General features: G+C 49.1%; 1 protein-coding gene and 1 non-coding gene across 2 annotated transcripts; both read right to left on the reverse strand.

Moving 5' to 3' along the window:
• Nucleotides 1–1,477: 1,477 nt before the first annotated feature.
• Chp2 (calcineurin like EF-hand protein 2) lies at nucleotides 1,478–4,428 on the reverse strand. Its single transcript, XM_005323756.5, has 7 exons — nucleotides 4,103–4,428; nucleotides 3,468–3,540; nucleotides 3,288–3,368; nucleotides 3,044–3,171; nucleotides 2,827–2,888; nucleotides 2,016–2,138; nucleotides 1,478–1,800 (listed from the first exon to the last, which is right to left on the reverse strand). The coding sequence occupies exons 1-7, from the start codon at nucleotides 4,167–4,169 to the stop codon at nucleotides 1,747–1,749; spliced, it is 588 nt and encodes a 195-aa protein (XP_005323813.1). The 5' UTR covers nucleotides 4,170–4,428; the 3' UTR covers nucleotides 1,478–1,746.
• Nucleotides 4,429–5,475: 1,047 nt separating this feature from the next.
• Trnaa-cgc (transfer RNA alanine (anticodon CGC)) lies at nucleotides 5,476–5,548 on the reverse strand. The gene has a single exon. It is a non-coding gene; the product is annotated as a tRNA-Ala (tRNA).
• Between the last annotated feature and the right edge of the window lie 10,122 nt (nucleotides 5,549–15,670).

The following is a 15,670-nucleotide window of genomic DNA, read 5'->3' on the forward strand; positions in this document are numbered from 1 at the left end:
GGATTGGAGGTGATTCAGAAGGGACTGAGAGGACGGAGCAAGTGAGACTAGGAGGAAAGGGAGCTGGTCCTTTAACCAGCAGGTTAACACTGTGGGCTACTGGGCTCGAACCTGGAGATTTATACATGAAATAAGGAATGTACCTCCAAAGTATCCCACTCAAAAGGTGGAATAACTGGGTGTTTAGCTACCAGGTGCCATCTGTCATTGGTTAAGAGCAAGTGGTCATGAATCCCCGGGGTGTTTCCAACCTGCCCATCACGCAGGTCAAGTACCCGACTCTGTCTGGCAAAGACCCCAAGCACCGGTATTGCAGGTACTGGGGGAGCAGGGTACAAAGACCCTGGCCCATGCAGTAGTAGTGAATGCCCAGCAGGGGACGTGACATTAAATGTTGGACAACTGGCTTCCCCGGGGGAGAGCCCTGGCCTGTTGCGTTTGCCCAAGTCTGTGGCGTAAATATTCTCCCTGCAGCCAGTTGCAAGCTACCAACTTAATCTCACCGAATGCAGAGTCCAAAAGATACTGGTTCTCATGTGTTGACATAAGGCATCTCCAGCAATCCCAGAAGAGGATCCAGGAAGGCCACTAACAACAGCTCCTTACAGGTATGGCTGGAGCCTGTGTTACGTAACTTTTACACCCTATTCTATGATATATCAATATTTGAACCTTTTACAGCAGGATTGCTCTTCAAATCTTATTATTACTTTTTTTTTTTGTACTAGGGATGGAACCCAGGGGCACTTCACCACTGAGTCACATCCCCACTCCTTTATTTATTTTTCATTTCAGTAAGTGGTTTAGGGAAGGCCTCACTAAGTTGCTGAGGATGACCTTGAACTTGCTATTCTCCTGCCTCAGCCTCCCAAGCCTCTGGGATTACAGCCATGCACCGTGGTACCCAGCTGCTCTCCAAATCTCAGAATAACTTCACACACCCAGGAAAGTACACGTTGTTTATTGTTTTTACACCATCTCCCCCGCCCCCATAAACCACACCCACCTCATTGACACAGTCATGCATTCATGAAATCAGTGAAAATCTATTGAAGGGGCCAGATTTCAAAGATACCTCCATTGGGTCAACCAGACAGTAATGGCCATATCTTGTTTTGCCTGAACAGAGACAACACACACACACACACACACACTTTTCCCCTCCTCCTCCTAATGGTACTTCAATCTTGAGTCTTCAAACCTTATTTTCTGGCTCTAGGAATTAGTGCCTGACACCAACCTGACTGACCAGACCAGACCCCAGTTGGGCCAAGGATACTCTTTGCTTAGCATTATTGGAATCAGAAAATCCTCCTGCTGTGTTAGGAGGCTAGAAGGATGCAAGTTTGGAGTTACTGGTAGCCATTCTGCACCCTGAGGGAAGAGCTCTCTGGAGAAGGGTCAAACAGAGTCCCAACATCATTTGTGCCCTTGGATCCCATTATGTCTGAAGACACGGACTTTTTAATTGTGTGAGCCCATAAAATCCGCCTCCCCCCCCCTTTTTTTTTTTTTTTTACTTAAGCTGTTTTCATTGGATTCTCTGTCACCTGCAACCAAAGGATGGCTGACGGATTCACAGACCTGAGATCAAGGATAGGCCCTTCCAACTTTCTCTCCTTGACCCCAGAGCTCAGTTTAGAAATAAGAATGCTGTAGAGACCCTGCCTCCATGAAGGCGGAGGACGACTCCCAGGCAGAGACTGGCCTGCAGGAGCTGGCCAGAGATGCAGGGGGTGGCCGGCGTCACTTCAGGATCCGGATGCTCATTTTTTGTTCGATGTCCATCTTCTCTAAGGACTGGAGAGAGAGATGGAGGTGGTCACGTCAGAAGTCTCTCGAATCGCAGTCCACCATGCCTCCCCCCTCCCCCCGCAGGGCTCGACGCATTCCCCAGAGCCCCGTGGCTCCCTGGGAACCCCTTATTTTCCAGCCCTCCTTCTATGTTATGTCTCGTGCCCATCTCTCTGCGGGAACTCCACTCCCCAGTTCCCGAGGAGGTCAGGCCCCCCGACCTTGGTGAACTCCAAGAAGGACACAGCCCCATCCCCATCTTCATCCGCCTCCTGCACCGTGCGGTCCGTGATGCTCTCCAGCTGCTCTTCTGTCACCTGGACTCCGACCATCAGCCGGAGAACCTGGAGGTAGAAGCAGCAGCCATAAAGAAGAGGCACAGAGTGTACTCGTGCATCCCCCAAACTCACTGCTGAAAGGACTCCCAATTTCATGATCTCTCATCCATCTCCCACCCCACCGTCTCCCCTAATAATTCCCCCCCACACACGGCTTGGGCCTCTGATTCCCCATCTAACCCTCACCACACACCGCAACAAGCAGTATGCCCAAACTCATGACTCCAGCCTTATAGCCCCAGCTCGTCCATCGCTAGCTCCCCCTCTGTCACCACCTCCGCACACCTGAAGAGAGGTGAGCTTCTTGATTTGGGCGATGTGGACATTCGGGGCCAGTCCACCCTCTGTTGTGGGAAGCTGTCCTCACTATTATCCAATGGACAGAGCAGCATTCCTGACATCGACTCAAAGCCAGTAGCACATTCTCCCCCAGTTGTGACAACCAGGAAGGTCACCAGCTATGGCCAAGTGCTCACTCAGGAGGCAAATTTGCTGCCCTGCTGAGAATTCCTGATTCCTCACCTCTTACCTAACTACTACCCACCCCTCCTCCCAACTAACCCGGCTCCTTTCCATTTCCCACCCCATATGCATGTTCCCCCCATGGACGGATCATCCCACCCCATCCCCATGCAGCCCCATCCAAACATCCCCCCTCACGCAGCAGGTTTGTTTGCATTTGCCTTCTTCCCACCTGCAGCATCTCGTGCCTGGAGATCTTCCCATCCTGATCCAGGTCGTAGAGCTGAAAGGCGACTGGGAAGAGGGGGGATAAGGAAGGTGGGTCTTACTGGTGGCCTTGGAGGCCTAGATCATCAATAGGCTCACAGAGGGAGTGGGAGCTTCCTGGGGCCTCTCCCTGGTGTGCCCAATTCTGGGGTCTCACTCGGGCAAGCCCCCCCATTACTCACAGCGAAGTTTGTTCATTCTGCTGTTGAGCGGTTCAGGCTGCTTGGGGTCTCGGACTCCAGTGTCATCGTCGATAGGTCGAAAATGAGCCAGAACCCTGACAAAGCCTGAGAAATCCAATCGCTGACTCCTGGAGGGTGGGATGGAGAGGAGCAGGGGTCACCTTGGCGAGCCACCTGCCTCTGTCTCTGACCTCCCCCACCAGGTTTCTCCAGCTCCATCTCCTCGCCCCCAACCGGGCCTCACCCGTCGGGGAAGAAGCTGTCTATAATCCGGTCTCCCAGGGGGTTGACAGCCAGCGCCCCGATCTGCTGGAGATCCATGCGGCTGTAAAGTCAAAGTTCACAGTGGCTGGGACCAAGGCGGCAGGTGGTGTCTGAGAGGGGAGTGGGGGCAGAGGTCATGGGGCCAGCCCCCTCCCCTCACCTCAGGTAGCCCTTCTTGTTCCTGTCCAGTGCCCGGAACCGGTGGTAGAGGCGGAGCAGACTGGCCTGCGAGACTGCGGGAGGCAAGGAGGAAGGGTGACCTGCCCGGTGCGCTCGGGACAACCCCAGAGCCGCGGGGCAGCGCCCCAGAAACCCCCTCCCGGCGGCCAGGGGAGGCAGGCCGAGGGCTGAGCACTTGCTGGAGGGGTCTTTATCCTCGGACCCGGGGCAGAGGGACGGAGTTGGAAGGAGCTGGACGAGACCCAGGGAAGCGCCAGGTTGGAGACCCGGGAAGGTCCCCGCGTTTCAGCGCTGGGTTCCCGGAAACCAAGGGATCAAAGTCACCCCGGTCCATCCGCGGTCAGCTCTGCCTTCAGCCTCCGTCCAGGTTCATGGACACCAGGCTGCTTGGGTGAATCCCAGCGGATGAACCTGGGCCATCTTCCCACTTGGACGCGGGACCCCCAAATTTACGCGCCCCTGTTCCCAGGCGCCTGGGTCCAGGTCTCCCAGCCCCGGGGTCCCCTACTCCTCCATCACGCCCTGTTCTGGGGTCCCCTACGCTGCCCTGAACCCCCTCCTGTCCCCAACGGCGTCCGGTGTCCCCCTCCCCGGGCGGCGGCGCGGCGCACTCACAGCCGGTCTCTCGGCGAATGCTGTCCACGTCGGGAATGAGAGCGGCGTGGGAGCCGCGCGAGCCCATGGCCGAGCTGGAGGCGGGAGGACCCGAGCGAGCGCGGCCGCCGGACCCAGGCGTTCCCTCCTCCAGGCTGCAGGCGCGGCCGCCCAGTGACCCCAGGGCCGAAGGCCGCCACCCGGCTGGAGAGCAGCCAGACTCCCGAACCCCAGCGTTCCTCGCCTCCCACCTACGACCCGGGCAAATAGAAAACAATAGCCGGGGTATCGGGTCAGAGGGGAGGGAGTGGACAACGGGTTGTTTCAGCCCAGATTCTGCTGTGCCCAGGGCAGAGGCTGGGCGAGGCCGGTGCCCCGCCTTCTGAAGCCTCCCCCGGGTCCGCACCAGATACACGACCCACTCCTCCTCCAGGGCGCTGCCCTCCCTGTCCCCCTCTTCTTTGCTGCGTGCATGCTCAATAGCAGAGTCCAGGTCCTGCTGGGAACCTGGTGGGGGCATTTGTCCCCATCCTGGATGACCCCGGTCTGGGGGCTGGTGTACAGGGCAGCGAGAGGCATCAAAGCACTCCCAGAGAGGAGAGGTCAGGAGGATCCTGAGGGGCAGAGTGGAGACTCTTTAGGTAGAAAGGACACTAACTAGATTTACAGGATTTGGACTGGACTCCCAACCACACCAGCTAGTCTCCAGAGTCAGTGTATCTCAGTTTCCTCTTTTTTTGTTTGGTCTACACAGCATGATTGCTGCTGTGTCATTAAAACCAATGCTTTAAGTGCAAATGTATCCAGATTCCTGTCTTCTCCTGAGATATTCCAAGATCTGACACCACTAAGTCAGGGCCTGTCCATTTGCATCGGTCTCCACCCAGCCCAAGCTTCTGGCTTTTATGCATGGGAGGCTGCCAAAGGGACTGGTTCTGAACTATTGTTAAGCATGCTGTCCTCCTGATCCATTTTTTTCTGTTGCTATAACTGATTACCAGAGACTGGGTAACTTACAAAGAATAGAGGTTTGTTAGGTTCATAGTTCCAAAGGCTGGGATGTTCAAAACCAGGTGGCTGCACATCCGATGAGGTCCTTCTTGCTGGCATGAACTCTCTGCAGAGTCTGAAGGCCACATAGGCTTCATATGGTAAGATGGGCAACACATCCCAGCCCAGGTCTCTCCTACTGTTCTAGAAAGGCACAGATCCATTGGATGAGGGCCCCACCATTCAAGTCTTATTTAACCTTCTTTGCCTTCCAAAGGTCCTGCCTCTGAATGTCATGGTCAGATTAAGTTTGCATCCTGTTCATACCTCACATTGGGGATTAAATTATTTTTCTTTCTTTCTCTCTCTCTCTCTCTCTCTCTTTTTTTTTTTTTTTTTTTTTTTGGTGGTGCTGGGGTTTGAACCCAGGGCCTTGTGCATGCGAGGCAAGCACTCTACCCACTGAGCTATATCCCCAGCCCCCCGAGGAATAAATTTCAACATGAACTTTGGTGGGACATTTAAACCTTGGTAGAGGCATATCACTCCCCAGGGAGGGGAAATCTTATTTTCTTGTGTACAAAGCACAGATTTACATACAGTACATAAACAGACAGTATATTGGGGGTTGTGGAATTTCATGGGGGGAGGGGTAATAGAGGGAAAAAAATGTCTAACAGATTTCAGGGGAGGAAGGGATAGCGATTTTTAAAAACTTGAGAAACTCGGTTGTACACGGACCAAGCACCACGGGTGCCCAGTTTTGAAGCGATCCTTCATCATAGTCACACATACACACCAGCTTTCCCGGAGGAGAAAATACAAGCAGTTCATTAGAAGGGTTCAAGTTCATAGAGAAAGAAGCTGGAGAAATGCTCTGTTTTTTCCAGCCCAAGGTAGAGCTTGCATCAAATGGGCTTTGAACATATTCATCTAAAAAGTGCTTGCTTCTCTCACATACCCCAGGGAATAAGCAACCTGCCTAAGAATGCCCGATTCCCTTTCAGACACTCCCCAGGGACAGAACCATGTGGGAAGCCACACGTCTCCCTGATTAAGTCCCCAAATCACGCAGGTGCAGGTGCGTGGCTGGGGGTCAGGCTAGAAGAGTTGGCGTGGGTTGGAGACCCCCAGGAAGCTGCCAAATCACCTCTGGCCAACGTGGGGTGCTAATCTTGGAAAGGGCTTCTCCAGCCCCGTTGTCTGAGACAGTGATACACTAAAGTGAGTGATGCCAAAGAGTAGTTAATAACCCTGAGGTTCACACCATGCACAAGGATAGGACTGCGCTACTCTTCCCTGCATCATGAAGGCCAGTGAAGGTTAGATCAGTCTCACAGAACACGTGGCCACGTCTTCTCCGAGCGTCCACATTCAAGGGACAGATGCATTGGGGAAATTTTTTCTGTAGACTCTATTGGACTAAACTTTTTTTTTTTTTTTTTTTTTTTTTTGCCTTTCAGCTACATGAAAGCTGCTTCTAGCCATTCTTGATGGAGGTTCACCTCTAAATATCATGCAAGAGTAGTTAGAAAAATATAAAAACTTTTATGACTCCATAATAAAAGGATAAATGTCAGCCAGGCACTGTAGCACACCCACGCCCGTAAAGCCTGCAACTCAGGAGGTTGAGGCAGGAGGATCTCACGTTTGAGGCCAGCCTGGGCCACTTAGCAAGGCCCTGAGCAACTTTGTTTTAGTTAGGGTTTCCACTGCTGCAACTGAAAGATCTCACCAGAACTTTTTAGGGGAGGAGAAAAGTTTATTTGGGGGTCACAGTCTCAGAAGTCTCAGTGCCTAGACAGCAGGCTCCGCTCCTCAGGGTTTTAAGATGAGGCAGGACATTATGGCAGAAGTGTGTGGCCTAAGGAAGCAGCTCACATGGTGATCAGGAAGCAGAAAGAGAGGGCTCCGCTTGCCAGATAAATAAATATATATATACCCAAAAGCCCAGCCCATAATTCCCACCTCCTCCAGCCACACCCTGCCTCTTTAGTTACCAATCAAACCCTATCAGGGGATCAATTCGCCGACTGGATTAAGACTCTCACAACCCAGTCATTTCTCCTCTGAACCTTCTTGCATTGTCTCACACATGAGCTTTTGGGGGGCACCTCACCTCCAAACCATAACAAACTTAGAGAAACCCTCAAAATTAAAAAGAAAAAGGGGCTGGGGAGGCGACTCAGTAACAAAGAAAAGGGGGACCATAAACTTGAAAAGACATTTCTTTCCAAGAAGATACATAAACAGCCAAATAAATCCATGAAAAGATTCTCCGTATCACTAGTTATCAGGGAAATAATAAAAATCAAAGTGCAGTGAGCTACCACTTCACACTCACTATAGTGACAACAACAGTTAAAACAAATAAAAACAACAACAGACAATATCCAGTCTTGAGGTGGATATGAAAAAATTGGAGCCCTCTTACGTTGCTGGTAGCAACATACCATTCCACAGCAACAGGCTGTGGAAAATAGTTTGAAGGTTCCTCAATAAGTTAAGCAAAACTACCACCTGACCCAGCCATTCCACTGCTAGGGATATACTCAAAAGAATTGAAAATAATTGTTCATAATAACACTATTCCTATTAGTCAAAGGATGTCGGGGGCTGGGGCTGTGGCTCAGTGGTAGAGCTCTTGCCTGGCATGTGTGAGGCACTGGGTTCGATCCTCAGCACCACATATAAATAAATAAATGATTCACTGACAACTAAAACAATATTTAACAAAAAAAAAAGGTGTAAACTACTCAAATGTCCATCAACCAATGGATAAACGAAATGTGGCATAACTATGCAAATGGAATATTATTTGACTATACAAAGGAATGAAGTATTGATATCTGGCCCAACATAGATGAACCTCTAAAATATTATGCTAAGTAAAAAAAAATAAAAAGATAACACATTATATGTGTTCACAGAAGATCACATATGATTCCACATGCATGGAATATCAAGAATGGGCGAACCTATGGGACAAAAGAATTGTTGAGGGATGGGGAAAGGGAGAAATAACTAAACAAGATGGGGGCTTCTTTTTGAGATGATGAAAATATTCTAAAATTGACATGGTGGTGGTAAACTATAATAATATCTATTGAACTGTACGCATAAAATGAGGGAATCATATGGTATGTCAATTGTATCTCAGTAAAGCTGTCTCCAAAAGGATTAGCTAGGAAAGTCTACAAGTAAAAGAAATAACAGTGAACTTGATCTAACAGATTTTTTTAAAAAGTATCATAAAGGAACCATCAGTAAATGTTGTGAGGGTGCGGGAAGGAATAGATAGTTAAGAAAAAGACCAGGAAGTCAGAAATAGACCCCAACGCATATGGGAATTTGTCATGTGATAAAAGTAACATTTTAAATCCGTGGAGAAAAAATGTGGATTGTTCAATAAATGTCATTTGGGACATCTGTCTTTTAGGGAGAAGAATAAAGCTGTACCCCTACCTTCTTACACCAAAATAAATTCCAGAAGAAAATAAAGATCTATACGAAAAACCAAACATAGAATGTCAGAAGGAAGCTTGAGTGTATTTTGTTTTAATCTTTAGCAGAAGGTCTCTCTAAACATGAAACAAAACACGGACATCATTGGGAAAAGATTGACAGATTTAACTACATGATAATTAAAACCTCTGTATAGACACATATATGTACATACACAGGTGCAAACATAAACACACACACACACAAATGTGTGTGTGTATAAAGACAAAAAGACAAATTTGGGGAAATACTCAGTCTCTATAAAAGGTAGAAGACCATCTAACCGAAAAAAAAAAAAAGTTGGGAGAAGTTAAGAAATAGAAATAACAAATAAACATAATAAGCAGAAACTGCACAAGGTTTAAAAATCCAGATTAAAACAAGGGACTACTTTTATCTTCCATGTGTTGAAAGCCGGTCCAGAACATCAAGTGAGCCACAATCATCTTGCAAGGTCTTTTAAACCTAAAGCGTGCTAGGATGCAGGGGTGAGGGCTCAAGTTGGAAGGTAGATAATTTAATTTCTATTTTGATAGCATCCCAAGGGTCACTCTGGCGGTACAGGCAGACTTCACGGGAGCTAGGGGACTATTGCAGTAATCCAGGTGAGAAACGATGGCGGCATGTACCACGGTGACAGCTGTGGAAAGGAGAAGAAGGGGCCCAACTTGAGTCCTATTTTGAAAGAAGAGCCCATGAGATTTGCTGATGCATCGAATAAAAGGTGTGAGAGAGGAATAAAGGATGACTCCATGATTTGGTCCAAAACAATTAGAAAGGGCCATTTGTCTCCATGATAGAGAAAGGGACAAATTTCAAGGGGAGAAATTTTGTTTAAAAAGTCCTTGGGCTTTTTAAGTTCTTCCAGGTGTCAGTTCCACGAAATTAGTTCTTATTGGGGCTAAGGTTTCCCGCCAGCGAGAGCTGAAATTGGCACCGGCGGGGGGTTTTGGGTGCCGACAGGAAAGGGAGAGGCAGGAAGAGAAGCTCCTCAGGCGCCATGTTGGGGTTTTTTGGGGTGTAGCTGCCGTTATACTTTTCCCAACAGTAAAGATATTAAATAGCTAATTGATGATGGGCGTATGGAATCCAAGAGAGAACTTGAGACAGGAGCTCTCTATTTGGTACATTGTACTTTTTGTTTTCGTTTGTCTCAAAGCATTTTCTAATTTCCTTGTGATTTCTTCTTGTAAGCATCGAATTCGGGACCCCCAAAAGACCACCAGAGACCAAGATCGATGTGAGCAGCAAAGAGGTGTTTATTGGGAGCTAGCTCGGTCCTCCATGCGTGCACACAGAAACAGGTGACGCTGAGAGGCCCCGAGCCCAGGGTTTGCAGCAGTTTTATACATTCTTTGGAGAAGGCAGGGGCCCCCACATACATCAAAGCATCTCTTAGCAAATCATCACACACCGAGGGAAAATCAAATAACAACTCTAAAACCTGATTAGCACATTGACTGGCGGGAACAAGTTGGGTAGGGGTGATTGGTTAAAACAAGAGGGGGATTCCTTTGAACTGATTGGTTTAGGCCACGAGGGGTGTACTGCTGAACCACATGGTTTCCCAACATGTTATCAACCACCATAAACTACTGGGGGGTCATCTGGCATCCCCGGTATTTCCCTGTCTTATGCTGATTGGTGGCTGCTAGGGGGCTGCTATGGATCCCCACCTAGCCTGACTGAGTCAGGGGCACCTGGCTCCACAGATCTCTCCTGTTATTTGTAGATAAGCAACTTAGCAGGGTGGAAATGTGCCTAGGAGTGCTCTGTGGGTCTTCCCAAGGACAAAGGTGATGTCCCTTCCTTGGACAGGCTTTGCTCTGAGGTAGAGGCTGGTTTTTCATTCTTTGCTCCAGCAATTGATGAAGAAGGTATTGTTTAATTTTCCACTTATAGGTGAATCTTATAGGTTTCCTTCCCTTATGGATTCCTCATTTCATTGGATTGCAGAAAAGATACTTGACATAGTTTTAGTCTTTTTCAATTTATCGAGACTCATTTTATGGTCAAATAAATAGTTTAGCCTGGAGAATGTTCCACGTGCACATGAGAAGAATGAGTATTCCGCTCTTATTAGAAGCTTTCCACGTGTCTGTTAGTTCTAGTTGGTTTATAATGTTGTTCAAGTTCTATATTCACTTATTGATTTTTCTATCTGTTTTTATCCAGGACTGAAAGTGGGGTGTTGAATCTCCCGTTATTTTTTGTAAAGCAGTCTCTTTCTCCTTCAATTCTGTCAGTGTTTGCTTTTTAGATTTTGGGGCTGTGTTGTTTGGTGCATATGTTTATAATTGTCTTACCTTCTTGGTGAATTGAAAAAGTTATAGGCTAAGAAATTATCAGTGTCTAGAGACCATATTAAATCTGTGAGAGTGGATAAGATTACCCAGATATCAATAAAGAGAGAAGTCCCAGGACTACATTACTGAGGAGGAGAAGATTGGCAATGGGAGACTGAGAAAAAAAATGACCAGGGACATGGGAGAGGAAATCAGGAGTGTGGTTTTCTATCTCGGTAAAGAAAATGAGTCAATACAGTATCTATAAATCGTGGGAAGTCATGGTAGTTTCTAGAATCCTGTATATGGAATGCTTTTCAAAATGAACACTGAAAACATCCATCCCCTCCCTTTTACTTTCCAGTGCCATGTTTGGTGCTACGTACGTGACAGGGGTGGCTTTCTTTCTATTAAGGGTTGGCATTCTCTGTAGGTCTGTACTCAGTGACAGACTGATATTCTTTCTCTTCAGAGTCCCCAGGAAAATTCTCATTTCTCATCAAGACTGATATAGGGGGCTGAGGTTGTGGCTCAGGGGCAGAGCAATTGTCTAGCATGTGTGAGGCACCAGGTTCGATTCTCAGCACCTCGTATGGATAAATTAAGGTCCACTGAAAACTAAAAAATATAAAAAAAGATGGATATAAACCAGAATCCAGTGAGACTCGCTGCCTAGTCTACCTCCAACCCTAACAGAATCTGCTTCCGTCCACCGTACATGGTGCACCATCATTCTGACGGAACTTCAGAACAACTTGGTCCACCCGGAAAGGGGATCTCTGAACTATAAGCCACCTGCTTTTTGTTTTGCAGAGGGTACAGTCTAGGATAACTTTGGAGAGTTGAACAGGAAGAGTCTGCACAGGAACTAGTGCAAAGGTGACTTAGATGGTTCAGGAGTTTCTTTCTGAGATAGACACAAACGAAAACATCCAGCCACAAAGAACTCTGCACAGGAACGTTTACAGTTGCATTATTCATAACGGCCAACGACCATCGATGGAAAGCACTGATGGCCCCCTGGTGCCTCTTGGATAAGGCACTGTGATCGTTTGGATCTCAAACCCAGCCTTCTTCCTAAAACACCAGATGGCCCCCCACCATGATGTACTGCTCCGCCACAGCCCCCAAAGCCACAGAGCCAACCAACCCTGGAACGCAACCTCTGAAACCAGGAGCCAAAATGAACCTTTCGTCCTTTAAGTTGATTTATCTCACAGATTTTGTCACAGCGACAGAAATCTTTCACACACACGGATCCCTCCTGACCTAACGACCTCCCAACGGTCCCAGCCCTTATAACATCACGCTGGAGACTAGAGTTCAACCTGTGGATCTTGGATAATCACTGGAACCCGGCTAAATTAAGGGGAAAGGTCACCAATGAGCTCAAGTCGAAGGTAAGTCGAAGGGACCTTACCTCAGGCACAGCTCGATCCAGGCATTCAAACAGGGTTCCCGGGTCTCTGTGACTTTTTCTCTGGCCTGGGTTTTCTTCCATCTCAGGCAGACACTCCACATAGCTACCAAGATGGTGCTCAACATCTCTAGAGTCAACTGGTCCTTAATACGGGTGACCTCAGAGGAGGGAGTTGGTCATTCTCCTAGGGTCTTGGTGCGCCTTGTGTTGCTGTAACAGAAGATCACAGACTCAGTAACTTTTAAATGATAGAAAGGTACTTGGGTTATGGTCCTGGAGGGTTGGGTAGTCCAAAGATATGGCACCAACATCTCATGAGGGTCTTCTTGCTGCATCACCCCATAGCGGAAGGATGAGAGAGAGAGAGAGAGAGAGAGAGAGAGAGGAATTTGCTTTTACAACAAGCCTGCCCTTACAATAACCCAATTCTGCAAAAATAACCCTAAAATCTGCTGCTGAGGACAGGGGCTCTCCTGACCCGATCAGTACTCATTAGGCTCTCCCTCCCAACCCTGTTATATCCGAGAGTAAGTTTCCAACACGTGAGCTTTGAGGGGACACATCCACATCGTACAGCCAAACAGACTCTGGAAAATGACCCACACTCCCACCTTTCAATCAATCATGGCCAGGTGAGCAGGGGTCTCACCTCACCCCTGGGTGGGACCATGTGACTGGCAGGCCCGCCGTGACCGGGGTGGGGGGCATTTCCTGAAAGCAGTTTCGGAAAGTGTGTTTGGAAGACCAATCATCGACAGGTGTCCACCAGAGAGGCCCCGTAATGAAATAACCAGCTCATCCTCGTGGCCAGCACATCTCCAAGCAGAGGAACAGGAGGCCAGGAAGGAACCGGGAATCCGTTTAAGCTGTAAAGCAGGTGATTTTGGAAGAACCCAATTGGCCCCAGTGAGGAGCTTCTCTAGGGGCTTAATCTCTTCAAAGTAACCTGCATTTGGAACTCTAGTAAGGTGCAGAGAGGGGGTTAGGGCAGGATCTAGAAGTCATAAGAGATCATTAAAAATGTCTGACACATGTCTATTGCTCACAGCTGCAGACCGTCACCGGTACACGGTGAAGAGCGTCTCCCCCACACCTTCCCTCCCGACTCCATCTGCCTCTTCTTGCTTGTGAAACTTTCAGAGGTCGCCGTGCCTACGTAGGAACACACACAGGGTGACTTCTAGGCCAAGAGATTCTTTTCCAGAAGAGCCGCTCCCAGCAGATCTCCCTTACGTCTCAGTGGGCAGAGGGGCCCACACACGATCCTGCAGAAACCACCGCGAAAACGGGACATTAGAAGCCAACCTCGGAGGGACTGGACCATCAGGTCCCGGCTCTGTCCCTCCTGTTTGAGCCAAACATGGTGGCACATGCCTGCAATCCCAGCTAGCCTGGAGGTTAGGAGGCAGGAGGATCCCAAGTTCAAGGCCAGACTCGGAAACTCAGAGAGACCCTGACTCAAACTAAAAAATATATGTGTGTCTTAGTAGTGGGGCGCTTTCTTAGCAAGCATAAGGCCCTGGATTCAATCCTCACACTAAGACAATCAGATAGAGATAGAGAGAGAGAGAAGATAGATAGAGACAGAGAGAGAAGGAGAGAGAGGGAGAGAGGAGTGTGTATTTGACAGCAGAGGAGGATTGGGGAAGGTTGACTAGAGAGATCAAGGCAGGCCTCCATGAAGCAACATTTGCACAAAGACCCCCAAAAAAGTGAAAAACAAGATGGGCAATTATCTGATAAGAGCATTTCAGAAAGAAAAATATCCTTGCATGTGCAAAGGCCCTGAGGTGCACATGAAATAGCTGCCTGGAATTTTCAAGGAACAGCAAAGAGGACCGGACATGGAAAAAGGAGTGAATAAGGGAGGGGGTCGAGGAGATGAGTCCAGAGGGTCCTCGTGTGGAGATGGGTCCCTGTAAAGACTTTCATTTTTACTTGAAACACAACAGGAAATCTTGGAGAGTTTGCCCCAAAAGAGGAACATGAAATATAAAAGCCTCTAGAGGCCGGCCCTGTTCCTCAGCTTGAGGGCCCTTGGTCCATCTTCAAAGCCCACTCTCTCGTCAGCCCGACCTCTGTGACCACCGTCACATCTCCTTGGACACCGATCCCCGGGTCCCCCTTTTCCCTGGGTGACAGTTCGCATGACCACATGGGCCCACCCAGAGACTGCAGGACGACATCTCCAAATCCCCAGCTCAGTGACTTCTAGAAAGTTCTTTTTGACACATAAGATACTACATTCCCAGGTTCCTGGGGCTGGGACACTTTGAGGGGACCATTTAGTGTTCTGAGAGTGTGGAGGGGGCCATCGGACCCACCAAGGGAGTGAGGGGAGGTCCAGGGAAGGGGACTGTCATGGGAGGGTCCAGAATGCATCCCCCAGGAAGGGACCACCCCTCTCCAAAGTCCCCTCCAGTGGCCTGGGTGGCTGCTGGCTGCGTCCTGCTCCTCCTGGGCTCTCCTCCCCGCAGACCTGTCCCAGGGACTCCCCGCAGGGCCGTCCACTCTGAGGCCCGGGAGGACGGACAGTCTTCTCCCTTCCCCATCCCCAGGCCAGACGGGGGCTTTGCCTGGGGGCCGAGGGGAGGGGCTCCAGCTAGAGTGTCCTTCACTGCTGCCCTGGGGGGGCTCCGCTTGGAGCTCACAGACACCAGCCTGGGGAGGGGGGGCTTCCAGAAAGTTCCAACCACCATCCTGCCATTCCTTGAATCCAAGGAGTGAACCCCTTCTCGCCTAGTCATGAACCCCAGGGGTTCTGTGTCCCCATGTGCCACCTCCATGGGACTTGGAGAGGGAAACTTGATCCCCCACAGAGCCCTCCCTCTCAACAAGCCAGTCCCAAGTCACACAGTGCTGTTTCTCAAGCCTGGAACATTCCATCCTCAACACATCCTCCGGCCAACCACAGTGCTCCACGTCAAGACTTGAGGAAAACCAGGGGTGATGACGCACGCCTGTCATCCCAGCGCCTGGGGAGGCTGAGGCAGGAGGATCATGCTCTCAAAGGCAGCCTCAGTAATTGAGGGAGGCCCTGAGCAACTTAGCAAGATCCTGCCTCAAAATAAAATATAAAAGGGGATGGGGATGTGGCTCGGTGGTTAGGTGCCTCTGGGTTCAATCCCTGGTACCAAAAAAAAAAAAAATTAGGAAAACATTTCTCTCATTCTCTCAATCCTGCTGCAGACACATGAGGAAACAAGACAACCCGTCAGCCAGCCTCGATATTATCGTGACTGCAAGGTTTTCATGGGCTTCCATTTGCTTTATTTGGGGGGAAAGGGGACTCATTCCGGGAATCTGTCCTAAAAATAGTCAACCTCTCTAACTCTGGCACAAACAAATGTTAGTGATTTCAATAGTCCAAAAAAAAAAAAAAGATAGGTG

The sequence above is a fragment of the Ictidomys tridecemlineatus genome, chromosome 10 (genome assembly GCF_052094955.1).
Source record: "Ictidomys tridecemlineatus isolate mIctTri1 chromosome 10, mIctTri1.hap1, whole genome shotgun sequence".
Lineage (NCBI taxonomy): Eukaryota > Metazoa > Chordata > Mammalia > Rodentia > Sciuridae > Ictidomys > Ictidomys tridecemlineatus.

Bases quoted from the DNA above. Each gene is read 5' to 3' on its own strand.
- Chp2 (XM_005323756.5), bottom strand. From the start codon at position 4,169: ATGGGCTCGCGCGGCTCCCACGCCGCTCTCATTCCCGACGTGGACAGC. The intron at 3,541-4,102 runs GTGAGTGCGCCG...TGCCTCCCGCAG, and splicing joins CATTCGCCGAGAGACCGGCT to TCTCGCAGGCCAGTCTGCTC. The intron at 3,369-3,467 runs GTGAGGGGAGGG...TTGACTTTACAG, and splicing joins AACAAGAAGGGCTACCTGAG to CCGCATGGATCTCCAGCAGA.